The sequence below is a fragment of the Pseudomicrostroma glucosiphilum genome, assembly GCF_003144135.1.
Source record: "Pseudomicrostroma glucosiphilum strain MCA 4718 unplaced genomic scaffold BCV69scaffold_1, whole genome shotgun sequence".
In the NCBI taxonomy this organism is placed as follows: domain Eukaryota; kingdom Fungi; phylum Basidiomycota; class Exobasidiomycetes; order Microstromatales; family Microstromataceae; genus Microstroma; species Microstroma glucosiphilum.
Window position 1 is genome coordinate 174,337 of NW_020289913.1, and position 27,591 is coordinate 201,927.

General features: G+C 56.5%; 7 protein-coding genes across 7 annotated transcripts; 4 read left to right on the forward strand and 3 right to left on the reverse strand.

Moving 5' to 3' along the window:
* The first annotated feature begins 180 nt into the window (after positions 1-180).
* BCV69DRAFT_279462 (hypothetical protein) lies at positions 181-3,685 on the forward strand. The gene has a single exon (XM_025491262.1). The coding sequence runs from the start codon at positions 355-357 to the stop codon at positions 3,406-3,408; it is 3,054 nt and encodes a 1,017-aa protein (XP_025350694.1). The 5' UTR covers positions 181-354; the 3' UTR covers positions 3,409-3,685.
* BCV69DRAFT_279463 (hypothetical protein) lies at positions 3,306-10,395 on the reverse strand. The gene has a single exon (XM_025491263.1). It carries the CDS (start codon positions 10,127-10,129, stop codon positions 3,548-3,550), a length of 6,582 nt encoding a protein of 2,193 aa, XP_025350695.1. The 5' UTR covers positions 10,130-10,395; the 3' UTR covers positions 3,306-3,547.
* A 675-nt stretch (positions 10,396-11,070) lies between these two features.
* Positions 11,071-12,485, forward strand: BCV69DRAFT_279464 (Non-heme 11 kDa protein of cytochrome bc1 complex). The gene is made up of 7 exons (XM_025491264.1): positions 11,071-11,243; positions 11,497-11,649; positions 11,766-11,793; positions 11,910-12,018; positions 12,039-12,040; positions 12,271-12,296; positions 12,386-12,485. The coding sequence occupies exons 1-7, from the start codon at positions 11,184-11,186 to the stop codon at positions 12,419-12,421; spliced, it is 414 nt and encodes a 137-aa protein (XP_025350696.1). The 5' UTR covers positions 11,071-11,183; the 3' UTR covers positions 12,422-12,485.
* A 1,180-nt stretch (positions 12,486-13,665) lies between these two features.
* BCV69DRAFT_1917 (hypothetical protein) lies at positions 13,666-16,646 on the forward strand. The gene is made up of 5 exons (XM_025489622.1): positions 13,666-13,878; positions 13,964-15,947; positions 16,026-16,057; positions 16,129-16,359; positions 16,483-16,646. The coding sequence occupies exons 2-5, from the start codon at positions 14,037-14,039 to the stop codon at positions 16,592-16,594; spliced, it is 2,286 nt and encodes a 761-aa protein (XP_025350697.1). The 5' UTR covers positions 13,666-13,878; positions 13,964-14,036; the 3' UTR covers positions 16,595-16,646.
* A 735-nt stretch (positions 16,647-17,381) lies between these two features.
* On the reverse strand, positions 17,382-18,020 carry BCV69DRAFT_275057 (putative RPS8A-ribosomal protein S8.e; the record flags this gene model as incomplete). Its single annotated transcript, XM_025491059.1, has 1 exon — positions 17,382-18,020. One exon carries the CDS (start codon positions 18,018-18,020, stop codon positions 17,382-17,384), a length of 639 nt encoding a protein of 212 aa, XP_025350698.1.
* Positions 18,021-18,934: 914 nt separating this feature from the next.
* On the forward strand, positions 18,935-20,115 carry BCV69DRAFT_279472 (ribosomal protein S11). Its single transcript, XM_025491265.1, has one exon. It carries the CDS (start codon positions 19,427-19,429, stop codon positions 19,703-19,705), a length of 279 nt encoding a protein of 92 aa, XP_025350699.1. The 5' UTR covers positions 18,935-19,426; the 3' UTR covers positions 19,706-20,115.
* A 109-nt stretch (positions 20,116-20,224) lies between these two features.
* Positions 20,225-27,483, reverse strand: BCV69DRAFT_279473 (hypothetical protein). Its single transcript, XM_025491266.1, has 2 exons — positions 27,189-27,483; positions 20,225-27,097 (listed from the first exon to the last, which is right to left on the reverse strand). The coding sequence occupies exons 1-2, from the start codon at positions 27,388-27,390 to the stop codon at positions 20,274-20,276; spliced, it is 7,026 nt and encodes a 2,341-aa protein (XP_025350700.1). The 5' UTR covers positions 27,391-27,483; the 3' UTR covers positions 20,225-20,273.
* Positions 27,484-27,591: the final 108 nt, after the last annotated feature.

Genomic DNA, 27,591 nt, shown 5'->3' on the forward strand with positions numbered 1-27,591 from the left:
TGCCTTGTCGCTGCTGCTCCTGCTCCTCTCTCCTTCCGTTTCCGTTTCTGCCGTTCCGGCCGGCCGGCTCTGAATTGCAGGCTTGTGGCGTGGGCGGACTTTGAATCGGGGCGGGAAGCGATGCAGGGTGAGATGGCGAGATAGCAAGCAAGCGCAAGCAAGCAGGCAGCCAAAGCAAAGCACCATGATTTCGTCTATGCTGATGTTCCTCTTCCATGACTGAAAGCATCTGGGTATCTTCACTCCTCCCTTCATCGCCATGACTTCCTTTCCTCCTTTGTCTTCATCTTCGTCTTCTCTGACAACACTGCCTCAGTGTGGCCAATAACACTCGTACAAAGCTCGCGTAAAGTCATGCAGCCACACCTCACTCTCGATACTGGCCAGGGCACTTCTGCCCCAGGTCCTTCTGCCACGGCCTCGACTGGATCTAACAGCCCATCACACGCACACCGGCGGTCTACTCCTCATTTCCACGTCCCTGCACGAGGCTTTGCCAGGCGAGCGGTGCCCACCACTCCCACCAAGTCCGTCTCTTTCCATACAGGCGATGGATCACCTCTCCAAACCGGCGGCTCCTCCCCCTCTTCCTTTCAGAGACGACGTCCTGTCCGCAGGTCAAACACTGCAGACAGCACCGCGAGCTCGCTGCGAGATCCCTCCGATGATGAGGACGACGACGACACCACAGACTCGGATGGGCTGAGCGTTATGTCGACCTGGACGGAGGACACGAGCGATGCAGATACGCTTGCCTCTTCCGATGGAGATGGCAGAGTGAAGAGTGGTCGCTATCGCCCTAAGCACATGCCGTATCATGTGTTCCGTAAAGTCAGGAAGCGGGGGAAACGGGCGAGAGGTGGAGCGGATGATGAGGATGACGGAGGGAAGGGTGGCGAAGAGGGCGCTCAATCCCAAGATGGTCGGGTGAGAGACGTCACAATCTACCGCCGCATGCCTCTACTATCAGGCGCCCTTGCGCCATTCTCGATCATGCTGGAGGTCCCGGGTATCTGCACCAAGTGGTACGTCCGGATCAACCCAGTTGGAGAGAATGTAGACTACAGGGACAACCCACCCATCCTCTACATCGGGCTAGCCTTCTCGATGGCTGCAGCCGTCCTCGCCAACATCTTCCTCATCTTCCGGTTCACCAAGCTCATTGGGCCGCGCAAAGGTACAATGGCGTCGGCAATTTGCTTCATCATCCATGATCTCATCAACACCGCTGCTCTCATAGCCTTTGGAGTAATCCATGCAGTCAACGATGGGTCCACCTACTCGCAGGCCTACTGGATGACCGTCGCCTCAACTACGACCTCTGTCCTCTGCACTATCACTCTCCTCGTCGACTTTCTCCGCACCAAGGACTTCAAGAATGCCGGCTCTGGTCTGACGCCCAAGCAGACTCACCTGGTCATCGTCGTCATGGTCCTCCTGGTGTACATGTCCATCGGCTCCTTGATCTGGTCCATCCTCCTCTCTCTGCCCTTCATGACCGCTCTATACTTCACAGTCGTCCTCTTGCTAGCTGTCGGATTTGGCGACGTACTACCGACCACCGTCAGATCCAAGATCTTCCTCTTCTTCTATACCCCCATCGGGATCGCCCTCTTTGCCATGACTGTCTACAGTGCGGGCCGGACGATCATGGAGGAATTCGACAACAGCTACAGGAAGAAGAGGAAAGAATTTCGCCAGAAGCTCAAGGCGAGGAGAAAGGGAATCAAGGAGTTTAGGAAGGAAAGGAGAGAGGCAAAGAAGTTGTTGGCGCAGACGACGACTCGTGCTGCTGGGAGGGGATCGCGAGTGCGGAGACTGTCTGGCACTCGGATGAATGGCAGCGCAAGTCAGCCTGCGCCGGATGGCAGTCCACAGACCGATAGTCCTACTTCTGGAAAAGATGAGTCACCACCTGCGAGCCAGTCAGAGTGGAAAGGTACCAATGGAAACGGTGTCAATGGACAACCATCTCCTGGTAATGGACTACCCACCGAGGGCGATAAGACCGTCTCATTGGCTCCTGCTGCTTCGCTAACAGACGGACAGTCGTCGCAAGCTGATTCATCGAGCTCGCCTCTTACCACCCTCGACTCCAAGACCCAAGACGATCCTACTGCAGGCATTCAGGCTCTCGAAGCCTCCCTAGCTGCGCAGCGCGCCAACCTCGAACAATCCTGGTCCACCTACCAGACAGACCTAGCCCGACGCGAGTCCAGCGAATTCTACTCCAAGCTAACCGTCTCCCTCCTCCTCTTCATCGCCTTTTGGCTCCTCGGCGCATTAGTCTTCCACTTTACCGAAGGCTGGAGCTTCTTTACCGCCTTTTATTTCTGCTTTGTCCTCTTTACAACAATTGGCTTTGGAGATTATACGCCCAAGAGTGGTGGAGGAAGAGCCTTCTTCATCATTTGGAGCTTGATGGGAGTTGCGGTACTTACTATTTTGATCAGTGTATTTACGGATAGTTGGGGAACTTTGGTCAGTAGTAGAATTGATGAAACAAAGAGGAGATTTAAGAGGAGGGGGAGAAAGTGGAGAGAGGGTTTGAGGGGAAAGTGGCCCGGGAAGAGAGGAGAGAAGGAGAGACGTCGGCGGGAGAAAGAGGAAAAGGAGAAGCACGAAGAAGATGCAGAGGCTTCCTTTGCAGTGGCACGATTCACATCGAGGGACCTCCCCATAGGGCCTTCACAAGATTCTACAGGTGGCATCCTAAACAACCCACTCCGCTCCTCCTCCCCAACCAACATGGACGCCGAGTCCCCAGCCCACCTACACCTGCAATCGCAGCACACCAACCTCCTAACTCGTCAAACAGCCCTGCACGATCTACCTCTGGAGGTAGCTCGCTCCGCCCTCGCGCTGCAAGAGGCCTCTGGGCATCTCCTCAACTTACGGCGGCCAGATGTTAATGCCGCCCTTGCTGAGCATGCAGAGCTCAAAGGACTGCTGCCGCGGTATCTTGGAGGAGAGAGGACGGGACCGGAGTGGGCGGCGATGCAGGAGGAACATGGTCAGCATATTCCCAATGCCCAGGCAGATGGAGAGGGAGAGGGAGAGAAAGCAGGAGCCGCTGCAGGAGCAGCTGCTACCCCCCTCTCTCCCACTGCCCCTAGCCCCAATCCAACTCATGGAACACTCCTTGCTCGTCTACAAACACTTCAGACTACAAGTCCACATCGACCCATCCTCTCGGAACTCCTTGCCCATCTCTCCCTTGAGAGGGCAGCGAGGACTTTTGTGACACAGGCAGAAGAGATGCGGGCCCGGGCTGAAGAGAAGGAGGTAGAATTGTGGGAGTTGAGGAGGAGGGTTAGAGTGCTGGAAGAGGAGAAGGAGACGCAGATGTCGATGGCGAGCAAGGGGGAGAAGAACGAGGTTGCGCAATCACAGTCGGTCGAGGTTTGAGTGTTGTTGTACAGTATGTGCACCCCACATGTACTTGTTTTGTCTTTTCGTTACCCAGTATATACATACAACACATAATTCTTTCCTAATCGTTGTTCCTCTTGACCGCTCCTCCCCGGAATCCCCTTCCACTTCTTCCTCACGTAAATGAAGTAAAGTCCTTCGCATCCACCGTAGTCCCATCGTCCTCCATCACTCCTTCCTCCTCCAACTTCTTCCTCCTCTTGACCTCCCACTGATTCTTATACCTCACTACATGATTAAGTCGATTGCACCAGTTGCTTGAATAAGGCTGCATGCTCTCCCCAGTATCATTATAGATTTGACTGAGGACATTTGCATTTAGTGCTAGAGAGCGCACAAAGAGTGGGAGTGAACCGGCCGAGATGAGTTGTCCATCGCCAACGGGTGAAAAGGAAGGGAGACCGGTACGACGTTGCAGAGAGACGCGGTAGAAGGTCGTGTCTAGGGGACCTACACTGCCGAGATTCGTACCTCCCTTTGTAGTGGGAGAGATGACAATGTTGACATAGTTGAACTGCGAAGGAATGGTGCCAAAGACGTACTCGCTACCGCTTTCATTGAAGACGACGTGTACCCAGTCATTGCCGATCAGTGCCTTTTTGGAGGAATGGCGAGGATCTTCCGGTCGATTGGGCATCATCGTTGCAGAGTGGAAGACGATCTGGGCAATGTCGTCACTCCACGCGTAGGCGTACTTTCCGTGCACGTCGTTTTCACGATCCAGACCGCCGGTATACACGTCTTCTTGACCCTTGAGCGTGATCAGGTCTCCTAGACCAGCTAGGAAGCGCACATACCCGGGCGAGCCATGTCGATTGCCTAGGATCTCAACTTCGTCCTTCTGACCGGGGCCCACATACAGACATCCAATCTTGTGCAGATCGACCACAGGTGTGAGATCAATGGCCTTGATCAGACGAGCCGTTGCTGGTTCGTCAGGCAGTAGAATCGGCTGCTCTTTGCTGTCCGGGTAAGACGAGAATTGAAGCGCGATAGTGCTTGGGTCGATGGCAGGCTCTCGGATGACACTCTGCTTGGGAGGCGGCTGATGGACAAGAGCAGGCTCAGCAAAGCCATTGGCAGCTTTGGCCTGGTTACTCTGCTCTTCCTTTTGCTGTCGAAGCTTGCTTCCCTCGCTAAGGACGCTCGTCAAGACTTTTTCGATAGCTTCTTCATCGGTATTGGCAGACGGCAGATTCCCCGCCTGTTGCTGGTCCGCATCTGGGTCTGGAAGCTCATAAGGACTGGCTTCCTTGCTTCCGTTCAGAATCATCTTGTCCTCGCTTACTGGTCCAGAGAAGGAAGCGCCTCGCGGTCGAGGGGCGAGTCCGAAATGCGCAGGTCCAACGACTTCCCTCGAGCGCAGGCGCTCCCCTTCTCCTAGAACCTCGGCCGCTTCTTGTCCAGGGGCGAGCCTGCGCCAATCGTCCTTCCCTTGCTCGGCATCTTCGAGCGTCGGGACACGTATGCCCCTCTGCCTCATCTTCGGGGCTCGAAGAACGGCCAGAGCTGCTGTACGCGGATTCCGGTCCATCATCAAAGCAGCAGGCAAGTCCTGCCGTTCGCCGTCTTCATCAGGCAGCACACTGATGGGGACATTCTCCAGCTTGCTGACCATCGCAATAGTGCCAGACGCACGACGGATGACAATCTCCATCCAACCTTCCTTTCGCAATGCGGTAATGGTGATCAGACCCTTTCCGACAAGCCACGTCTTGCTGACTCGCCCCGTGTCTTTGCCATTATTGCCGCCTCGGCCATTGCTAGATGCAGGCGCAACTGCGCTGCCGTTAACGTTGCGATCGCCCATGACGACGGAGTTGAGGAAGGAGCGCTTGGGCTTGGGGTCCGCGTTGGAGTGCGTGAAGCGGGCGAGGAAGTCGAAGCAGACTTCGCTTTGATCAGCGACCTGATCTCTACCCTCATTCGCTAGCTGCAAGCCTCGGATGATGCTCGAGACATGCTTCTCGCGCTCGCCGAGACGCAGAGTCATGAACCAGATGGAAATGTTGTAGTAGGCCAGCATCATCACGTACTGCGACAGGGTGAAAGAGGAAGGGTCCGCACGGAAGTCTTCTCTTGTTCTGTTGCCTGCTGCCGACGATGCAGTTGCGACAGAGTGGGCCTGGTGGTACTGAATGTACTGCAATGCAATACCAAAGACTCTCCGGTACTCTGCATCGGTAAAGTTGGCATAGCAAGCAGGTACTTGACCAATTGAGGCGATGAGCTCGAGGATGTGCACACTCATCGTCATGTGCGACATGATCGTCGACAGCTTGACTAGCATAGACGGCAGCATTCGGGTGACCGACTTTTGCGCTTCGTAGACTGCTATTGAGAGTGCCCTCACACACGGTTGGGCTGTATTCTGCGACTTGTTCAGACCGCTGATGAATGCCTCGACCATCTCGTCTAGCTGTGATCGACTGAATAGAGCTCGATAGCTCAGCAGTGTCGTGAGAGTAGCATAGCAGACAGCATAGACGTCGGATCGTTTGATGTCATCTGGGAGAACAACTTCCTCCATCAGCTTCTGCTGCAGAATCAGTGAGCAGAGGAATTGACGAAGGGCGACGACTTGTATCTGCGCTTTCGGACCGCAGAAGAGATGCTTGTTGGAGAGCTGGGGCGGTAAGTGACAGATGACGTACGAGACGAGCTCCCAATCTTTCTCGCTTGCCATAATCTTGATGTAGGTTGCCAGAAGATCTGACACGGGCAGTGGGAGTGGCATTGCTCCAGGCTTGTGCTGATGATGATGAGAGCATGATGGATCATCGTCGTGGATATACGTATAGACGATGTCACTTCGCAGACTGGTGGTTGGCATCTCGAAGGCCAGGATCTGCGGGATCTGCCAGAGCGATTGATGCTCAGCGGCAGGCTTCTTCGCCACCGCCCCACCCCTCGAGGCGCTAATGCTGCGATTGGCTCCTCGAGGTGCAGTCGTATCGCTGACCCGCTCCGCTCTGCCTCTCTCTCTTTCTCTCGAAGGCTCTCTGTCCTTCGCCCTCGATCTCGAGCGGACCGCAGCTGCACTGTCGCCTCCCATAGTCGGGCGTCTGCCACCCTCTCTGCCTTCGGTCCTGGCCGCTCTGGACTTCTCTCCGCTGGCAGTAGCTGCCTCTGCAGCTGCAGCAGCAGCCTTTGCCTCTGGAGTCTTCAGGATGATGGAGGCAGATGGCTCCACTTGCTCATCGAGGTTTCCGATCAAGAAGACTCGATGGTGACGATCAGTCCTGATACGCAAGAACCATTGCAGGATCGCCAATCTGGTCTCGTTCGAAGTCGTCGAGCCCGTAAGGATATCCACACTGCCGTTTCCATTGCCAACGAGCTCTGCCGTGGCAGCCGTACTGGGCTGCACAAGACTTAGCAGGTCGCGAAAGATGGCGATACAAGCCGTTCGTGCCTTTTCTTCTTGCTCGACCAGGAGGCTCTCTGCATTGTCGAAGTTGACCCATGGCGATGAGAAGGCGATTTGGTTGAAGATAGAGATCAGATTCAAAGCCGACTGCATCGGCTTGGAGATCGGCAGAGGCCCTGACTTCAAAGGTTCGGCTGCCGTCAAAGGCTCTGTCGCCCTGCTCTGATCGTCTTTTCCTGCTTGATTCGTGTCTCGCTTACTGCGATGATCGTGCGAGCCTGGCGCGTCTGCAAAATGGACGTGCCCTCCATTGCTGCCAGAAGACGACGTCGCAGTACTCGGGGCGCGGGCCAATTTGCAGAACAGCTCCCGAACGGCCGTGAAGATGTCCTCGCCCTCTCCTTCGGCACCCACGGACGCTGCACTGCTCAAAGAGGCAGCCTGGATGAGTACCTCACGCGTCTTGGTATCTACTTCGGTGTCAGACTCGTGCGGGAGTAGCATACGGGCCGTCGGCAAGATGATCTCACGCATCAAGGTCGCTCGATAAGCTGGGAAGCTGACGACGGCTTCATAGACGTCTTCTAGTAGCAGCGTAGCCAGCGCTTTGCGTGACTTGTCCTGCCATGCACCAGCAGCGGTGACGTTACTCGACGTTGAAGGCGACACGGTATTGCTGTCGACCTTCAGCTTGACCTGTCCATACATAAATGCACCTAACAGCCTTTGAAGATTGCCGATCCAGTCGGGATTGACAGGCAAGCACAGGCGCTGTGCCCGGTGATACTTTATGAGATCGAGCGTCAGCCGAGTGGGAAGTGTGGGCGCCAGTGAGAGAAGCAACGAGCTCAGCTTCGGAGTCCAAGGCAGGGTAAGAGGAGGCAGACCTCCACCTGGCGAAGATTGTGTTGCTGCCTCGCCTGACGGAAGATGCAGCTGCTCAGGGTTAGCCAAGGGTAGCTTGGCCAAGAGCGTCACCAGAGCTTGCAGGACGATGGGTACGCGAATTTCTGCTCCGCCTCCAGCTGCCTTGAAATGCCACCCCTCGATGTGTCTCTTGGCTACAGAGGTGAGCTGAAGAAGCTCATTCCATTCTTCTCCCTTCAGACGGTTCTTCGACAACAGCGGAATCGGTGGCCCAGCGCCATCTATCACTGGCTTCGTGGGCAGTAGTAGAGCCTCGACGAGAGATACGACTTGGAGGTCAACGATGTCAGATTGGCGCAGCAACGCGCCACGCAATGCCGGTATTAGGAGGACCAATGGCAAACGGGGGCCCAGGAAATCCTCTTCGATTCGGCTTGCGATGGCAGGATCTTTCGATCCTCGTCCGTCCCGGGCCAGGTTGGCCAGAATCGTCATTGTGAAGCGGAGGAAGAGGACAGCTCCGGCCAATACCGCTTCATCCTCTGCCCCATCCTCAGTCTCTGCATCCTCGTCTGCATCACCAATGGGCGATGTCAGGTCGCCTGGTCTCTGCTTGAGTAGTACTTCGCGCACTTGACGAATTGCCCTATACGCAGAGTGACTGTGAAGCAGATTCGAAAGGAGAGGGTACACGGCCTGTTGCCATGGCGTGAAATCTTGGGGCAGCAATGCCTTTGTGGGCGTCTTTGCTGCCGCTGCGACCGAATCGTAGCCCAGAATGCGACAGAGCAGCATCGAGACAGGCAAGACGCATGTGGGAGGAATGTAGCCGTACTTGAGAACTGTATCAAGGAGCTCGATGATGGCACGAACTTCCGTATCTTGTAGATGAGGAAAGACTGGCAAGTCTTCATTGTCCACGGTGATCAAGTGAGAGAGTTGCGACGGCGCTCTCCTGCTGTGAGAGGGGGCAAGGGTCGAGAGATTCATTGGGGCCACAAGACTACCGCCTGCCTTGGGTCCAAGCTGTGGTGTCATCATGGGCGAAGATTCCGATCCAGAATCAGGCGTGATGCCCACCTCGATGCCGTAGTACGAGTAGCCTTCAATTGAGCTAGCTCGAGGTCTACGGTCGCGAGACTGAGAGCGAGAAGCATCGCGAGTCAATGACACCAAGGGCTGCAGATTCGTCACGTTTGCGCCTGACGTCGAAGAGCGTCGAAGAGGCGTGCTATCGTCGTCTACCAGCAAATCTCGCGACAATGGCGTGAGCACTAGCAAGGCAAGGGACTGCAACGCAGCTTCCACTTGCTCCGTGACCTGGGGGAAACTGAATTTGAAGATGGAGCGCATCAAGTGCAAGATTGCCTGAAGAGACCATTCTCTGGCTGAGAGCTGCTCTACGTAAAGATGCTCGTCGATGGGCTGAGAAGAAGGTCCGCTGTCGGAGCGGCCGGACGTGGATTCTTCAGGCTGGGGAGTTGGCTTGACAAATTTGTGGAGCTGCCTCAGTGCCTGGACTTCTCTCCAAATTATGATCAACCAGCGACTGAGGAGCGGGATGATTCCATCAAAGGACGCAACGTCCCTTCCATCGCGAGAAAGGGCGTGCAGGGCACGTAGCTGAGCATGCAGACTCGGGAACGAGGTTGCAGATAAGTCATCTCTTGAAGGTAGCTTGCGTAAAGGAGAGGATTGTGACTCATCCTCTGACAACTCCTTCACCATGCGATACATGAGAGCGCGATCGATTGTGGCTAGCGGCTGATCGCTGTCAAGAGCTTTGGACGATTGTGATCCTGGAGCGCCACTGCGGGTCTCTCGAAGAGCCAGTGGGGCTGCGCTCGCTTTCTCGTCCGAGTGTTTGACCGCCTTGGCGAGGACATCACAAGCTGCCTCTTTGATGGCTAGAGGATACTGGGCATGGTCATCTCCGCCAAGGAGAGTGACGGCTACGCGGAAGACCTGGCCTTGTGGGGGAGGTGGGTCCAACATCTCTGTCGCTGTGCCAATGGCCGCAAGTCTCTCACATCGATTGAGTATTGTCTCTGCGCGTCTAGGCTCACTGAGGGGAAGAGGCTTGATGAGCTCAACCAAATGAGCACGGAACTGATCCGCAGGGGTCTTGGGCGTACTGTCCTCTTGAGAAGCGGCCAGCTCAGCCTCGGCGGCAGCAGAGGCAGCTGCTGCTGCTGCTGCATCGACGTCGAAAGGGTTGGCCACAGACGAGCCATAGTCGGGTTTGTGATGATCAATGGGTCTCGATGTAGGAGAAGCAGTGGCCGAAGAGGCTAGAGGAGCAGCTACCTGGGGCCCGCGAAAGGAGCGAAAGATGGTCTGCCTCAGTGAGGGCTTCACAGCTGACGCTGGATTCGAGGTTGCTCCAGGAGCATTGCTATTGCCGCCATTGCTCGCCGTTGTGGGAGCGGCGGCAGCAGCAGCACCCTGTTTGTCTGCCATGACTCAGTCGACGCAGCACTGTTTCGCTCGAGGGAGATGAGAAGGAATGTAGGTCACGAGTGGAGCATCGTGGGGTTCGGAAGGAGGGTGAGGATGGGAGTAGATTGGATGATCTGAGGAGCTAAAGTGACCTCGAAGGGAGTGCTTGCAGGGAGCAAGCAGCACCAGCGATAGGCTCCTGTATCAGGATGTGTTGATTGTATATGCTTGATATTGCAATCAAGTGGCGAGATGGTGTGCGATAGGACAATGAGGATCTGGTAGCGGGGCAAGCAAGCAAATGGCCTAGGAAGAATGGCGGCGGGCGCCTGCGCTTTGACTCTGGGCCAGGCCACTGCAGCCCCTGAGCCGAGTCACTCGTCTCCCACGCACGGCCAGGAAGGACACGCAGGATTCTCACACGCAGCGATCGAAGACGAAGTTGCTCACAGGTGACGCCCGGGGGTGGAACATGGATACAGAGCAAGCAGGTAGCAATACATGGGCAGCGGAAGGTTACTCAGCATGCCATCTGTAGAAGACATCGCCTGGATCTGGGTAGATGGAGAGATCTAGTCGAGGGCTCCCCTGCTGCTAGGGTGGCTCTCAGATGACTGTCGAGCGCACATCGACTTCTCCATGCGGCACCTTGAATTGCTTGCATCGCTATCTACGGCCTCGACGACGCTTGTTGAGCAGCATACTCTGAGCACAATGTACTGATCATCTTCAGGAGTGACCCCGTAGAGAGGTGCGCTTGGCCCATCGGTCAGTCAACTCGCGCGCTCACGGCTCCGCCCAGAGGCAAATGGCGGGGCAGGGCCACCCAGGCCGGACGGGCACGCAGGCACACACACACGCCGCCCCCGAGGCCAGCCGATTTCTAACCCGCGCCCGCCTGCCACTCACTCACTCCTTCGCACCCGCCCGCGCTCCGTCCTCACCACATCAGTCTACCACACACTCACCTCGCACCCATCGCCACAAGGGACACTTGAAGACCGCAATGTCCTCCTTCACATCCTCACATTACTCCTCTTCGTCCTCCTCGCAGTCGTATGCCAGCGAGGACATCATGTCCTCTGTGACGTCCTTCTTCTCCTCCATGCTGCCTGCCCTGCACGCTGACGACGAGGTGGGTTGAGCTCATTCGAAGGGAGAGGGGCAAGGCAAGGCCAGGACAGGCCAGGAGATTCTCGAAACATTCCTGAGCTGCGTCCATCACGCTTGCCAGCTCTGAAGAGCTGGTTGAGCTCAGACTGTTATTTGGCCGAGAACGAAGGAGCAGGAGCTGCCAGCCTATAAAGCCTTGCCCTGCCTTGTCGGTCATGCGCAACCCCGCAAGACCATTCTAGCTGACCTTCGCCTTTTACTACTTCATCTCACAGGGCGAGAGCGAGGAGGGAGAGGCCTCCGAGGGCGGTGAAGAGTCAGAGGGAGGAGAGGGAGAGTCCGGAGGCGACGAGGAGAGCTCAGAGGGTGGAGAGGGAGAGGAGGAGGAGTCGGGAGGTGACGACGAGGAGGAAGAGGAGGAGGAAGAGGTACGTTTTTCAAGCTAGCTACAGCAGTCGGCAAAGACAACTATCAACGTCTAGAGGCCGCCGGACGGATTCACTGACCTACGATCCACGATATGTGCCTTCTCTTTGCTCTCCAGGAGGACCTCATGCCTGGCATCTACGAGGGTGAGTGGAGACACCCCAAAGACTGGAAGGGCTCAGCCTGCCTCGCTTCTGGCCAAACGGAGCAGCCCGCTGACCCATTCCCCCTCCATCCCCTCCTACACCTTGCGCCGTTGCAGAGTGCGAGAAGTCCAAGCAGTGTGCCCCAGCAAAGCACCACTTTGACGAGTGCACCAACAGGGTCAACGAGGGCAATGGATTCAAAGGCGAGGACTGCATGGAGGAATTGTGAGTATGAGTAGGCATGACTAGACATGAGACGCTGTCAAGGGGATTTATATCGTTGCTGACAACTTGTATACACCGGTCTCGTATGCCCTTGCTCCGCGGCGGATTCATTCCACTCGATGTAGCTGTAAGTGTCGTGGACTCACAGAAGGAGAGGTTTCGCCTTCACTGAAACCCCGGGATCGAGGCAGATTATGCGTCTGATTGTTCATCTTCTGACCCACCTCTCCACCTGACACCTCACTTCGACAGTCCACCTTGCCCACTGCGCCAGCGATGTGAGTCGGCAGCATGCAGAGAGACGCGGTGTTGAAGGCTCTCATTCTGACCTTTTCTGCTCCTTCCCCTTGCCTCGTCGAACCCATAGTGCACCGCTCCGAAGATCTTCAGCAAGCTGGTTTAGATGGTAGGGAGATATCCGGCACATGTTTGATCTCTTGACGTCGACGTACTGTACAAAAGCGGCGGCAGTCCCAACATCAATATCACCCCGTCCATTTGCTCTGGTAACACTGTCCATATCTTGGGGATCAGACGGTGCAGTTGGAATTGCTGCCATGCTCATCAACGAGGTGGGCAGGGCGTGGAGACTTCTTTGGATCCCACTCATGCCCTGGCCCCCCGTTCCGATGTCACGTCGAGCCACACTCCGCTCCTGTTCCACTTCCGTGTGTGACTTTCGCCGCCTTGACTCAAACTGCTCTCCAAGCATTACAGCGTATCTCGATTCCACTACTCGAACAATGACCAACCGCAATACTGATCCAGACTTTCTACGTCAGGCAAAGAGCATCGATGGCGCGTTTCACCTGCTTGCCGTCGAGCCTTGGCAGCAGGAGGAGAAGTCATACTAGGCGAGGGCTCTACTGACTCTGACTCTGACCCACTCCATTCCACTCTATATGCGCTCTTCAGGCCTAGTGAAGAGCATCACACCCCGTCTTCACCTCAGCAACAAGGGTGATGAAGATCTTGTCTTTCAGCTGCAGGCACTACAGGGACGTGTAGCGGCCTTTATACAACAGTGGCAGGCGGCTCCTAGTGCTGAGGCTGCGATGATGCTTGATAGGGGAGGTGCATATGCTCCACTTCAGATCAACAGTATACGGCATGGAGAGCTGATACTGGAGCCTGTCTTTTGCAGGGACAATCCTCTGGAACGCGAGCAGGACGATCAAACAGGAAGCTGCCGGTGATGAGACGGCGATGCAGCTGATCGCATTGGGTGAAGCGCTCCGATGGGAGCACTTGTGCCGTTCTGTAGGCCGGTGATACTGACAGTTGCCGTCCGTCACCTTGCTCTTCAGCCCGAGCAGTCGCAGCCCTGCTCCTTTACGCGGGTGTCCCGACGCCTTACAGCATAGAAGGTCAGCGCCTGCGCTGAGGTGACGGCAAGTACAGTGAGACGAGCGCCTCGAAGCTGATGATCTACTGGGACATTACCTTGGCCACAGATGCTCTGCGCCTCCTCGAAGTGCTTAGTAAAGCTGCCTCAGCCCTCGTGTCAGGTAGGTAGGGGACATGGGTAGACTGCATTCTCTATGCATCACTCTGAACTCTTTCGTCCGTTCGGCCTCAACAGCCGGGGTTGACACCTTTCTCGAGACGGCAGAGGAGCTCCTGACTCATGCAGCCCAGGTCAGTCGAGCCCCATCGCGGCATACTTCCACAGCAGACGACCTGACTGCCTTCACCACCGTATGCGGGAGTAGATACACAGCACGGTCAAAGCTGCCACAAAGGGCGAGATGACAAAGAACTCTCTATCAGTCTGTCAGACGCACATGCTTGCCAAGGTCTCTTTTGCCCAGGCCACTTGCAACAGCGCTGTAGCCGACTTCTCTCTCAATGCGGCCTTTGGTAAGCAGAAGATGGGTGTAGTGTACTGATGTATGCACACAGACGACTGACCGCAGAGGGCCCAAATTTGATGTGTCCTTCGCAGAGGACGGCAATCAGCACTATGATCTGTTGACAGCGTCTATGGTAAAGTCTCGCATTTAGTTTTTGCTTGACCCATGTCACTACTCATGCTGCTGAAGTTTGGTCTCATTTTGGCATTGGCTGATCACCTGCAGGTCCATCAGCTCTGCCAAACCTGCGTTACGTATGGGGAACACTTGCTTGGTGACGCTTTGAAGTCAAACACTTCTAGCGCAGCAGCAGAGAAACTACTTCTCCGCTCCACGGATTGGCTTCGCAAAAGTTTGAAGCTGCTGGAAAGAGCCGAGCAAGGCTCTCTTCCTCACTTCGCCGAACTTCAAGCACGCGCTCTCCGTCGTCTTGCCAGAAGCTTCTTCGAGCTTGGCTCAAAGGAAGGATGTCCCACCAAAAGCGATGCTCTCGCCTCGGCCGAAGCAGCTCTCGGAGAGCTGATCAGTTTCTATCGACAGCGATCGTCTGCGGCGGGTCAAGACGCTAATTTACTGCTGCTCAGGGTCGACATATTGCACAAGCGAGATGCTCCACTGCGTACACTGCTGGAGGCGGTGCGAGATCTGTTGACATCGAAAAGCCTCGAGGCCGCTGCCGTCGACAGACTACTCGCCATCGTCCGAGCGCGCGGATCGCAGCTGGAATTTGTAAGGGAGGCAGTGAAGTTGCTCTTGCAGCGACTTGTGCAGGACACAGCTTCTCCTACTGCACCAGACACCATTACGCGCGTCGTACTTACGCTTGCCCTAGTCAGTAAGAGCGCTGCCTCTGTGCCAGTCCTTCGCGACACGCTCGATCTCCTTGAGCAACTGGACTTCCACATCTCTCGCGATGGTGGCCTCGCAATCCAGATGCTCTGCTGGCGACATGGTGAAGGTCTGCAGGGTCGATCAGCTGAGCCTGACCACCTTTTGGCTGCGTCATTCTACGAGATTGCAATGCACCCAATGTTCAAGAAGATGGACAAGAACGTAGCGAGGACTGCAAGGAAGGTGGCTTTATGCTACCTTGAAGCTGGACGTCCCGAGGCGGCCCAACAGGCTCTACATGCCTGCCCTCCTCACCTAGCTGACGACGCTCTCAATCACTACATCAACTTCGACATTGCTGTGCGCATGCGACGAGAAGATGACGCTTTTGCTGCATTGCAGGCGTTGCTTGGTTCTCCCAACTTCCGCAGCGTCATGTTGCCAACCGTTGTGCAAGTGGCACAAGAAGCCCGCTTCGAGCGAGTCGTGTACCACGCTATGCGAAGTATCTCTGAGCAAGCGCAAGTGGACGCTTCGATCGGCAGAGAGGTGGATGCAGTCGTGCTGACGCGCTCATTGGTCAAGCACAGCCTGCCCCAAGATGGCCTCTCCTATGATCAGGCTACGGCTGAAATCGTCATCGAGCATCTGGAGAACAATTTGAGTGCACTGAAGAAGAGGGCCGAGCTTGACCCCACTGACGCACGAGCCTGCAAAGAGGCCGAGTGGAGCTACAGGACGGCTTTCAATGCTGCTCTTCTGATGTGCGACGTAGTCGATAGCTTGACGGCAGCCAAAGCCTTTGACCTAGCGCTCGCTCTGGCGCAGTGCCGTGAGACTCTCACTGCCCAGCCGGCCGACAAGCAGATTCACTCCACCAAGCTCTGGTCATCTCTCCCCTCACTGGTAGCTCGCTCTGCAGTGGCCCGCCGAGGAGACCTCGATGAAAGAGAGACAAGGTTTTTGTGGCTGCAGTGCCGCACTAGTGCAGCAGACACCTGGTCCCTACTCAAGAGCGCTCGTGAAGTTGCAGTATCAGAAGACGCCGAGAGTAGTGCCGAGTGGACCTTGATGGTACTCGAGTACGAGGCAATGTCAAGATTGGACGATTGGACCGGAGCTGCAAAGGCGCTCCAGACTGCTTTGGAGAACAAGAGGGCGCCAGTGAAGGTCGTCGAGACTATGGCGGACATTGCTTGGGGCTCGAAGAGCTGCACGGCCCAGCACCTGCAAGAAGTACTGACGGTACGTGAGCCTAGTGACAATGTCATCGATGCAGTCCTGCTGACTTGCATGTGCCGCTTCCTTTCACATCTGCCTCAGGCTGCCTTTGAGAAGATGAAGGAAGAGATTAGGTGAGTAGGCACATCGCTGCCCACAATGTACATCTACGATGACGCTGACGTCCTCTCACCTCGTCTTTCAGTAACGAGCCCGACACGCACCGTCTCGCACGCTGGCTACGTGCCCTCCTCGCCACCCTTCTCTGCCAGCCTCACAGTAATGGCAGTAGCAGTACACCTTATGCTACCGCTCTGGAGCACCTACAGTTCATCGCGCACCGTCTGGGCAAGAAGGAGGTGGCACAGATGTACCCGCCGGACGAGAAGGCTTGGCTGCTCAGCACGGCGTGGGATGCGGGCATTGAGTTGTACCAGTGCGTTTTGTGTGGCCCACTTTCATCGTTTCTTGCCAGACGGGCGGTACAGCAGCTGACCCTTCCCTCTTTACTCCACTGGCATCTACCTCTGTCCTTACGTGAATACCCGTACCCAATCAGCTTGGGAGAGTACACCAGCGCCAAGACCTTCTGCGAAGTGGCCCTCTCCCTGGGTCAGCGCGAGGCTTGCTCGCCCGTCACGCTTGGCCAGATGAACGTCCAGTACGCGTGAGTTGGCAGGCGGTCGTCGAAGTAGAGTCCAACAATAGTAGACTCTCCTTGGGGTTAGGCAGAGGGTAGCCTCTTGCTCATCAGGTCTAGTCTACACTCCAATTCTACAGAGCTCTCCTCTCACGACTGGACGGACAGGGAATTCCTGCAGAGGGGGAACTCTGAATAGAAGGGAGGAAGGCAGGACAGCGTACTCTGTACAGACCGTACTTCACCTCCCGTGCACAAAGCAGCAAAGTCTTGTGGATTGTTCCAATATCACGGCTGTAGTACCCGACACCTTTGTCTCCTCGCCTGTCTTCCTCTCCCACCCCCTTCGTTGTACCATCAGAATGAGATGTCTTCAGTGAGACCAAAGTAGATAAGAGGTGTACACGAGTGAACAAGTCCGTCCGTTCTTCGATCTGCAGGGGAAAGGAAGGGAGTAAGGAGCACTGGATGAGAGGGAGGGAACGGGGAAAGACAGATCGACCTTCGACCATCGACTTCACCTCGTCTCGTGATCAAGTCGTCCTCCTTTCCTTCGCAACACATGAAAAGACATAGTACAGCGGGCTTTCATTGATGGTGGGGATGGAAGGGTAGACGCTCCAAGGAGCACATACGGAGATGCTGCTATCATCATCAACAACAAGTGAAAAGCCCCATGGCGGAGCACAGGTGTTTGCGTGTGGTGTGTGCGGTGTGTGGTGTGTATTTTGGCAAGAAAGACAAGGAAAGAACAGAGAACAGCAATGATGACAGGGGTTTTACGAAAGATGGGATCACCACTACGAGGTCCACACTCTCTAAGCCTGCTTTCCAGCGTGACGGGCACGCAGACGCCTGACGTAGAACTCCAGCTCAGATCCCTCGAGGATGTAACCGTCAGCACGGCCAGACTGGCCAGGTCGGGAAGAGATGGCGGCGTAGAGTCTACCGGCACCGAATTGCTGCTCGACCAGAGGGTCAATCTTGGAGTCGGCAACTCGTCCCTCCATCTTGCGCTGAACGTGAGCAGACTTCTTTGCTGGGTCCTCGTTGGCCTCCTCTGCTCCCTGACCAGCAGCTCGCCTCTTGGTGGTGACGGGCTTACCGTAGTGCTTCTCGTACGACTGACGGAAAGGGGTAGCGTCGACCTGGATGATGGAGTTCTTCACCAGGGTGTTGGTTCGGACCAGCTCGTTGTTCGAAGCATTGTAGACGACACCCAGGATACGAGTCTTGGCAGTGATGTTCTCGGATCCCCAAGAGAAGTTACCAGTCTCCAGACGGAGAGCACGGTACTTGATGTTACCACCACGGACACGGGTGCTGTGCACTCGCTTGGGTCCGATCCTGGTGTTGGAAGCCTGTCGTCCGAGCTCGAAAGCACGCTTCTTGCGGTAGTATGCTCGGCGGGCACCGGAGGCCGATCGCTTGTGACGGGAGTCTCGAGTGATACCCATGTCTGGAGAGGGAAGCAGTAGGGAAGGCTTAGGTCAGTTGGAGTTCGCCCCTTTATACTCACAGAACAGACGCCATCGTCATCTTCTCCATACGAGCAGTGTAGCGGCAGCAGCAGTGACAGCTGACTCGAAGCAGGGACAGCGGCACGAGCGAGAGCATAGCTTGTGATGGTCAGGCCAGGCTCTCTGCTCTATGCTAGCTTGCTGCTGCGTTCAGGCAGGCAGTACGCATGACTTCTCTTGACGCTTCCTCCATCTCCAACTTCCCACCTTCGAGCAGTTCTCTGGCTATCACTATTGGTCTGAGCAAGCCAGCTTAAGCCTCGCAAACGCTCCTTCCAAGATGGAGTGCTGCCCTGTAAGCCGTGAAACCCATCCTGCCTTTGCTGCCTGTCGCAGTCTCTGCCATGTGTGCTCTGCCTGCCGTCACTGCCTGCTGCGCTCTTGCTTCGTGTAGAAAGATGTTGACGATGAAGACGACGACGACGGCTGTCTGAAGTGTGTGTGTGCGTGTATGCTGCTTGACCAATGATACTCACTGGTCTTGAGGTGAAGGGGGAGGAGATGAGGATGGTAGGATCGTGAGGGTGGAAGGAGGCCTGCCTTGTCTCTGGCCTGTAGGAATTTCCTCTGCGCCAGGCCCGACGCTGCCTCTACGCCCGCCGCCTTGTCCCCTGGCCTGCTTCTGAGGCAGCCAGGCCAGGCCAGCCCAGCCCGCCCGCCCGACGAGGAACATTGCGCGGTCTGCGGTTCGACGCGGGAGATTGACACTCCGCCAGGCGCACCCACCCTTCCTTGGCCTCGTCTGCCTGCCTGCGTGGGTGCGTGTGGCTGCCGTGCGCCTGCCGCCCGGCCAAAGAAATCACAAGTCCTTCTCACTTTCTGCTTCCACTCCCTTCGTACTTACCACCTCCCACCACCCCTAAATAACCTTCAAGATGCCTCCCAAGGTTCGCGCTGCACCTGCACAGGAAGTCTCTCTCGGACCTCAGGTCGGAGAGGGTGAGCTCGTATTCGGCGTTGCTCGAATCTGTGAGTAGACTAAGAGCTGGAAGTAGAGTATGCTGCAGCTGCAATTCCGAAAGAGAGGAGAGAGGGGAGGTGATGGGGGCAAAGTCAAAGATGTGACAGGCATGGAGGTCTAACAGGAGGGATGGAAGAGAGAAGGTGTTCACCTCATGCTGAGGTTGACAATATCCAGATGCGGAGAGCATTATTGTCGGCAGTGTAGGATACCCACTGGAAGACACTTCATCACATCCCAATGAGTTCAAAGTCACAGTAGCTGACTTCCCTGCCTTCTCCATCAACTCCCTTCCCTACGTCCAGTCGCATCCTTCAACGACACCTTCGTCCACATCACCGATCTCTCCGGCAAGGAAACCATTGTCCGTGTCACCGGCGGTATGAAGGTCAAGGCCGACCGTGACGAGTCTTCTCCTTACGCCGCCATGTTGGCCGCTCAGGACTGTGCTGCCCGCTGCAAGGAAGTCGGTATCACTGCCCTGCACGTTCGCCTGCGTGCCACTGGTGGAACCGGTACCAAGACCCCCGGCCCTGGTGCCCAGAGTGCTCTTCGTGCTCTTGCCCGATCTGGTATCAGGATTGGAAGGATCGAGGATGTCACCCCCGTCCCCACCGACTCTACCAGGAGGAAGGGTGGTCGACGTGGTCGTCGTCTGTGAGCGACGCGGCTACGCTCCAGCCTCATTCCTTCAACGATGCACTTCCGTATCAAAGCGCTTTGTTGTCAAGCTCGGCATTTTCGGGCTGCAATGGAGAGGATGAATCTCTTCTCTACCTCAGCTCCTCTCAATGTCACACCTTTTACATCAACTCGTCTAGCTACGCCAGCATCGTCATTCCCACCACCCCAGTTCTCGGACCCCGATTCGCGCGGGCAGGGCCTCTCGTTGGCAATTGCAGTCCCAAAGGCTGCACTTTCCTCGAACAGCCTCCCCCGGCGCGCCGAACCGTTCTTGTACCACAATTTTTCATCTTTCTTTTCTTACACGTCCTCAAAACATTGTTGATTCTGATCATCAGCTACAACATCGCGTTCAGTCTCTGTGTGCTGCTAGCAACCTTGTGAAAGAGTTGAATTTTGATATTCGTTGGTACTACAGTCGATGCACATCGTTTATGAGACTTCGTTCCCCCCCACTCCCCATTGTCGTACCACCCCAGCCGCTCCCACCCAATCCTCCCCCGCCTCTCCGCCACCCACACGCCCACGCTGACGCTGACGCCCACTCATGCCTCGCCCTCTTCCTCTCTCCTGACAAGGAGCAGCGTCTGCAACTTTCTCCCCACCAACTCAAGGAATGCGCTCCTCTCCCTCGGTGCGCTAATCTTCAAGGGTGCATCCTGCGAGGTAAGCGCGATGAGTACACGACCTAGACGCTCCAGGGCGAGTTGGACTAGGTGGGCTCCTTCCCGCAGGAGAGCGTCCGAGGAGGTAGCAGAGTCTAGTCCGCCACCGCCGGGAGTGCTGCGCTGTTGCCTCGATGCCCCAGCAGCACCTGCACTGCTCGCTCGCCATGGAGCAGCAAAGTCATCTACGGCTCCTCCGATGGTCGTGGCCCTCCCCGTGCTGCTCGAAGAGAGAGAGAGGTAGAATCCAAAGTGTCGATGGATGAGGACGAGCAGGAGATCTACCAAGTCGAGCCTTTCGCTGAATTGACTCCTGAGGAGGGCGAGATGGGCGTGCAATTGCCGAGTCGCGATGCTCTTCCTCTGACCCAGCCCCAGATCTCCAAGCGATCTGGCCGCTGAAGCACCATTGTTTGCGCTTGTGGCTCCAAGCAGGAGGGACTGTTCCACCACTCGATCCCACTCTTCCAGTCGTACATTCTCGCTGTTCTCAAGCATACTCTTGATCCCCTCGGCCGTCTGCAGGTCAGCTTCTAGTGAAGCCACAACTTCGTCCATCGAGGCAAGCGCGACGCCCAAGCTGGGCACAGAGGCCAGTCGACCCGTTGTCATGGGTGGGGCGAGGGAGCGACGCTCCTCCTGTGCATCGTATTGACCTCGCACGGAGAAGGGCTGTGGTACGACGAGTGCAGAGGTAAAGCATGGTCTCACGTTGGGCTGATTGCCAACGCGTCCGTGCGTCTCACTGGCCGCTTCCAAGTACGCAAGGATCAGACTGACAAGACGGGCGACCATCTGCGAGGCATGCAGGTCGAAGACGTTTTCGATCTGTTTCTGTCCGTCGACGTTCATCAAGTCGTCGTGAACGGTGCCATGAGCTGCTCCTCCGGATTTCAGAGCGGGCGCAGCAGTAGCTTCGTCCTCTCGCTCCGACTCAGTGAAAGGCACTACCCTCGATCGCCAAGCTGTGGTGTGCAAGAAGGCGGCGGCCAAGGCCAAGACGGCACTGTGGAAGGCAGACAACGGTTGTGGCGGGCTGAGAGCATCATCGTCGGTGATGGGCAGAATCTGCAGGAACAGAGCGACGATAAGATGAGCCTGCTCGATCGTTGCCAGGCTGGTAGTGTCCGAAGTGGCTGCTTTCAGTACAGCAAGGAAGGCGTCTCGGTGGGTGTTGAGGAGGGCCAAGGCCTGTTGCAAAGCACTATGAGAAGCGTGAGACGACTCCGGCTGCCGCTGCCCTCCAAATCCAATGACAGGTGCTCGAGAACGTTGCGAGGTAGCGGCACTGTTGACTGTACTGACGCTGACTTGAAGAGCAGGTAGTAGAAGAGCACCGTACCTCTCTGTAGCGGCCGGTAAGAAGCTTTCGAGATCAACAAAGCCCTGATCCTCTTCGGGGCGAGATGCAAGAGCATCAGCCTGAGCAAAGACATCGAACAATCTGGCCTCTAGGAGTCGCTCGGCACCCTCGCGTGTCTGGGAAAGTCGGCCAAAGAAGGCCAGTATCGACTCGTAAACATACAGAGCGTTGAGACTTGAAGGATCCGGTCGGAGCACCTCTTGCAACTCGACATCCATCGCCCTGAGCCTGGCAACAAAGCTCTTCATGAAGCCACCTCGGCTGAGAATGTCCAGAACGAGTGGACCTCGAGAGTTGCCTCCGCGACCCTTGTTGGTCAGCGCCTCTAAAGCGTAGAGCTTGTCGAGAAGTGTGAATGCTACGGTCCGCCAGACGTCAGGGGCGTCAAGAGCATCTCGCGCAACCACAGAGACCAGACGTTCCGCTTGGGTCGCAAGGAAGGTGCTCGTTCGAACGTCGAGGAGAGACGGCTGCAGACCAGGCTCACCACCCACTGTGCTGCCAGAGACACTGAAGATGGCTGATGCGCCATCGTCGATATCGGTCCCGGCTACAGAGAAGGAGGCATCGCCAGATTGGCCCTGCGGCTCGTCGCCTCGAGGCGCTGCTGTTCGAGCCAATTGAAGGAAATTGATCAATGCCGAGTAGAGATTGCCACGTGCGGAAATCGAGGTTCCGGACCTGAGCAGGGCCCCGACGAGAGCTCTGAGCGTGAGCATCAAGCGGTCTACGGGGAGTTCGTCGAGGAGGTCGGCAGCTCCAGAGAGCTGAGCAGCAGCGCCTAGAGCAGCTCGATGCCTGCGCAAGCTCGTCAAGAGAGCCAAGATCGCTCCAGCTGCGAGATCAGCCAATGCTGGGTCTTCCTCAGGAGCAGGTCCTTCCAGTTTGGGCAGCAAAGATGTGAGGCAGTCAAAGACGACGGTCGCACGAGCCTCGGGTCTGAAGAGGATGCTAGCGTGAGACAGCACGAGGTCATGTACGTTCCTCCAGCTTGTCAAGGCCGTCCTGCGAGCCGCAGCAATGACACGGTGGGCGTTGCGGGCACTGACGTATTGCAACACGATGGCTGCTTCTCGGTCAAAGGCAGCGCGCTTGCGAGCCTCGCTGAGCTCTCCTTGTCGCTCGAGTTCCCGTCGAGCAAAGGCAAGCAGACCAATAGACTTCCCGACGTCGAACTCTCTCGACGCGCTATCGCTGCGAGCCTGCGAGATGTCAAGGTCGCCAAGAATGCTGAGGTTGGAGGCGACGCCATCCCTCTCGTCGTGCCATTCGAAGTCAAAGGAGTGCAGAAGCTCCAATAGTAGGTTGCCGCTCTGCTCATTGTGGATGGCAGACGATGCTTTGCCAGAAAGGAAGTCGCCCACGCTGTTGTCATCGTCTGCGTTTCGGCCTTCGTCTCCAGGCGAGGCAATGACCAGGCCAGAACCGTACAAGGCCCCCACAAGTCTAGCCGCTTGTGAGTACATGCCCGCAGCCACAAGACCGTGTACCTCCAAAGCAATTCCGGTGAGCAAATGTCGGCGAATACGCAAGCTGGCCACGAGGGCATCGACGGAAGTTGCGACGCTTTGACCATCGGGGTAGACGACGCTGCCGCGGGCAAGACGACTAGCGCTGATTTCATCCAGTGTGTCATCGCTTCCCCTCTCCACAGGCACTGAATACGAATTCATGTTTCGGCGAAGCTGATGTCCCCAGAAATCTTCTTGCGTCCTCAGATAGCGCAAGGTTGACGAGGTTGTGAAGGGGTGGGTTGCAAGCCGCACCAAGAGCAGGAGTGATCGCTCAGCCAAGCCCGGATGAGTATCAAGAAGGGTAGGCAAGTCAGCATCGCCGTCTTCCGCGCCACCGTCTTCGTCTACGCTCCTGCTGCCCTGCAGTAGGTCCAGAATAGAGTGCAAAGCCCCTCGAGGGTTGTCGGGACCTGGATTGGGGATGACCTGCTCATCAGCTTTGCCGACCCGAAGATCAAACCCAAGCAGCAGGTGAGCGATGTTGTGACCAGATCGAGGGTTTGCTACGTTGAGAAGGAGTAGGTCGAGAATGGCCTGGCAGACAGCTTCGTTTCCGCCTATGCTCGTCGGAGTCGTACCTTGCAAGAGCTCGTCACCTTCACCGTCCCGTGAGTCATCTGTGAGAAGCAGTGCAGAGACGACTCCGTCTCCGTCATCGCTTTCGGCGAGAAGATCGAGTCTCCGCACGACCCCGTCCTTGACGCGTCCGCTCTCGTCGGTCATCTCGAGCAGACCGACCAATCGATTCATCTTCTTCCTACCGACACCTGCAACACCATCCGCGAAGCGGTCCACCTCGCTGAAAGCACTGCTTCGAGCAATCTCTCCTAGCAGCTGCACGCTCAGCAAAGCCAGATCATCCCGATTCGAGTTGATGTAGAGGGCAATCTGAACGACGGCTTCGTACTCTTGAAGCAGCTTAGCGTCAATGGCAGTGTAGCTACCGCTCTGGCCAATGCGAGCCTCGAGATCGATGCCAGGTGGAAGGCCAGTAGCTGTGGTTCCTGACTGTCCCAGCGTCTCAGGCTCGGCAAGTCCGGCAAGAGTAGGAAGGAGTACTTGCATGAAGAGATCCTGCCCCTTGAGAGCCTTCAGCACGATTCGCAGAGCAGTCCTCACGGCAGTCGAGAGATAGACGGCCTTCTTGCCAGCTGGCGAATCGACGATTTCGAATCCAGCAGCAGAGCTGGCGACCACACTACTTGGGTCGAGACCTGCAGCGCCGTTCAAGTTGGGTGTGAGGACAGCAACAATCTCGCGCAGCAATCTGCTGGAGCTCATGAGCCTCTTCATCACGCCAAAACCAGGATGAAGTCCTAGCCTCAAGACCGTGTCGCGATCTTCTGCTCCTCGCGCGCCCGACGGCCCTACGGGCTTTTCCAAGCTGACAAGGTCAAAAGCCGATAGACATCGGTCGAGGAACTGCAGTGAAGCTGCCACTAGGCGCCACTTTTCGCTGTAGGTAGCAAATTCGCGTTGCTGCGATGTGTTGGTTGCGGTGAGAGAGGGCAGCAGTACGACGTCGACTACGAAGGCGATGTACTTTTCGAGACCAAGGTCGAATGGAATGGAAGGGGAAGGCACTCCCAGTGGCTGCGTTGTGGGGACCAGTTGACCAGTCGAGGAGGCAGCGGGAAGATCTGACACAAGAGCTTGAATATCACCTGAAGACCGGCCAGCCGGACTCTGCCCATTGGGCACGACGAGCACGGCGAGGAAGCTCAAGAAGCTAGTAGTGGCCGGATAGAAGCCACTTGGTCCTTCGACTTGCTCTAGTTCGTATCGCACACCGCCAGATTGCTGAGGAGGAGGTGGTCTGAAGCCGCCATAGGAGCTGCCAAAGCTGGTCGAAGGAGCTGCCTTGTTCGATACAAGAGTGCCGCTGCTCTCCAACAGAGCCCAAAGGTCCTGTCTGACCTTTGCCGTACGCCCAAGCGTCACGCTGCCGGCTGGCGGCTCTTTGGCAAAGGCAGCCAGACTGTCGAGCAGTGAGGACTTGAGTTCGACCGGGACGGGGCAGACGTAAAGGGAAAAGAGCCTTTGCAGGACGGTTGTTCCAGTGCCGCTTTGCTGCAATGACAGCGCGGAAGATGAGGAAGAGGAGGGTATGCCAAAGGGGTTTGGGTTGGTCATGGCCGGTACGAGTGTATTGCTGGTCAAAGTGACTGCCAAGAGGGCCTCGCGGGCAGGGTAAGAGCCTGCGACGACACTTTTGAGCAATCGCAAGAAGCTGCGAAGTAGAGCGGCTTCACCGGGCGGCATCCCTGCCCGCTCTTTGCCTCTAAGTCCCTCGATGTAGTATCCCATCCAGTCCCACAGTCTGTTCCAGCTGATCAGCCCCCCATTGACGCTCTCCTCTTGTTGATTGCTCAGGAGCGTGTGAGCTTGCCATGCACCTTCTCCGCCTCCACTAGCCATCGAGCTGAGCAGATCAAGCAGCGCTCGCTGATGGCCTTCTTCCCTGAGCTCGACTGCCCAGAGCAGGAAGCGCGATCGCCTGCCATCAGGTGACAGCCAGAAGGGCAAGGACAGAGGAACGTCGCCTCTGACTACGAGAGCGATGCCATCCAGCAACGCTTCGAGATCATAACGGCGCTGAGACTGCGAAGAGCCTGCTCGGCTTGCTGAGAAGGCCGCATCTTCTTCTTGTCTCTGGATCTTGCGCAACAGTGTCAGAAAAGTTCTCGAGGTGCCGAGCAAAAGGCTGTAGATGCTCGAAAGCAGGTACTGCTGGAATTCTGCATCGACTTCATCATCTCCTTCACCTCCAAAGTGGTTGGTGGAGGTTGTAGTCGTAGCTGGGATACCTGCATCGTCTGGCTCCACGCCTTCCAGAGAGTCGAGCAGCCGTTGCCGCCATCCAAGCAACCTCACGACGACGTAAACGAATGCGTCTCCTTTCTGAACAGCCTTGAGAACAGCTTGCGTGACAGAGTCGTCGGTGACGTGGAGCTCATTGCCAAGACTGGGATCATGCTTGACCACCTGGACGAGTAAGAGGCACCACTGCAGCTGCACCACTGCCTGTAGTGAGGCGTCACTCCATTTTGATGAGTTGATGAGAGAGTTGAGCTGGCTCAGGGCGGAGCGATCTTCTAGCAGATCCGGCAGTCCGGGACCTGCCATGCCTTCAAGAGAATTCTTTGTAGAAGTCTCGAGACCACTGAGGAGCGCTGCCAGGACGTAAGGCATGAGCTCTTCCTTTGTACCCGTCTGCTCATCTTCGGCGACTTTGCTCAGCCATTGAGCAATGGCGAGCAGATCCTCGCCCACGAGCATGCCCGAGATGCAGAGGAGATATAGTACATGGCCCCAAGCTCTGCGCTCCTGCCTGATAGCCGCCAAGCGATCGAGTTGCACCTCGTCTGGCAGACGACGCTGTGCATTGGTAGGAGGGCTCCTCAACTCCTTTTCGACTTCGGCGCCTCGGCTCTTGAGGGAGTCAATCTCTAGCAGCAGACGCCGGGGCAGGGTCACGTCGCGATTTGTCTTTGAATCATGTACTTTGAGTGTGAGCAGAGCCTGCAATGCCTGGCTAACCTTGAGCCCGAGCTTGCGTTTGGCGAGGGACTCTTCCTGCGGCAGCGTGACTGCAGCCTGGACGAGCTGCTTCCATGCCTCTGTAAGGGCCCACCTCTCCCTTTGGTAGAGGATGAGGGCGATCTCGATGGGCGAGCGACTAGGCCAGCGGGAGCGCGAGGAGAGGGCGGCCTGGAGTAGCGAAGCGCAATAACGTGGCGAGGCATTGAGACTTGCGGAGAGTAGAAGTGTGAGAGAAGCAAAATCTGAGTTGAGGGTATGGGTCGTGCCTGCGAGGGTGATCTTGCCTGAGGGCGATGCGGAGGGAGGACAATTGCGGAGTCAGTACGATCATATATGAGGTAGTGCCGACTACCCCACTACCTAATCCAGACTCACCTCCTTCGATTTCCCTCTTTTCCGCGTCATCAGCTCCCTTGACTCGGCCGAGGTCGACGAGCTCATTCCTGAGTCCATCTACGGCGATGTACCAATCGTTGCTGGCGGAGCCTGTACTGCTGCTACTGGCTGGGAAGGTGGTGGCTCGATGTAGGGCGCCATGTAGCCTCACATACTGTGAGGGCACGAACGTCGTCGCCATCTAAGCGGGAAGGAGCTCACTCGGAGCGCTGGCCGATGACAGAAGGACTGGCTGTGAGAAGTGCGTTGTAGATGGTACGAGCGAGGCGTCACCTCGAGTCGAGAAGGAAGGCGGCTCCAGTTGTTCTGGTTGGAAGCGCACGGCACGGAGAGACGACACGCACCGCGCGACGCACGCACGCACAGGCACAGACAGACGCAC

Excerpts from the sequence above, each read along its gene's own strand:
- BCV69DRAFT_279473 (XM_025491266.1), bottom strand. The coding sequence starts at position 27,390 with ATGGCGACGACGTTCGTGCCCTCACAGTATGTGAGGCTACATGGCGCC. Across the intron at positions 27,098-27,188 it reads AAAGAGGGAAATCGAAGGAG|GCAAGATCACCCTCGCAGGC; the intron begins GTGAGTCTGGAT and ends CATCGCCCTCAG.
- BCV69DRAFT_279462 (XM_025491262.1), top strand. The coding sequence starts at position 355 with ATGCAGCCACACCTCACTCTCGATACTGGCCAGGGCACTTCTGCCCCA.
- BCV69DRAFT_279472 (XM_025491265.1), top strand. The coding sequence starts at position 19,427 with ATGAAGGTCAAGGCCGACCGTGACGAGTCTTCTCCTTACGCCGCCATG.
- BCV69DRAFT_279464 (XM_025491264.1), top strand. The coding sequence starts at position 11,184 with ATGTCCTCTGTGACGTCCTTCTTCTCCTCCATGCTGCCTGCCCTGCAC. Across the intron at positions 11,244-11,496 it reads CCCTGCACGCTGACGACGAG|GGCGAGAGCGAGGAGGGAGA; the intron begins GTGGGTTGAGCT and ends TTCATCTCACAG. Across the intron at positions 11,794-11,909 it reads CATGCCTGGCATCTACGAGG|AGTGCGAGAAGTCCAAGCAG; the intron begins GTGAGTGGAGAC and ends GCGCCGTTGCAG.
- BCV69DRAFT_1917 (XM_025489622.1), top strand. The coding sequence starts at position 14,037 with ATGTCACTACTCATGCTGCTGAAGTTTGGTCTCATTTTGGCATTGGCT. Across the intron at positions 15,948-16,025 it reads ACCTGCAAGAAGTACTGACG|GCTGCCTTTGAGAAGATGAA; the intron begins GTACGTGAGCCT and ends CATCTGCCTCAG. Across the intron at positions 16,058-16,128 it reads AAGATGAAGGAAGAGATTAG|TAACGAGCCCGACACGCACC; the intron begins GTGAGTAGGCAC and ends CTCGTCTTTCAG.
- BCV69DRAFT_279463 (XM_025491263.1), bottom strand. The coding sequence starts at position 10,129 with ATGGCAGACAAACAGGGTGCTGCTGCTGCCGCCGCTCCCACAACGGCG.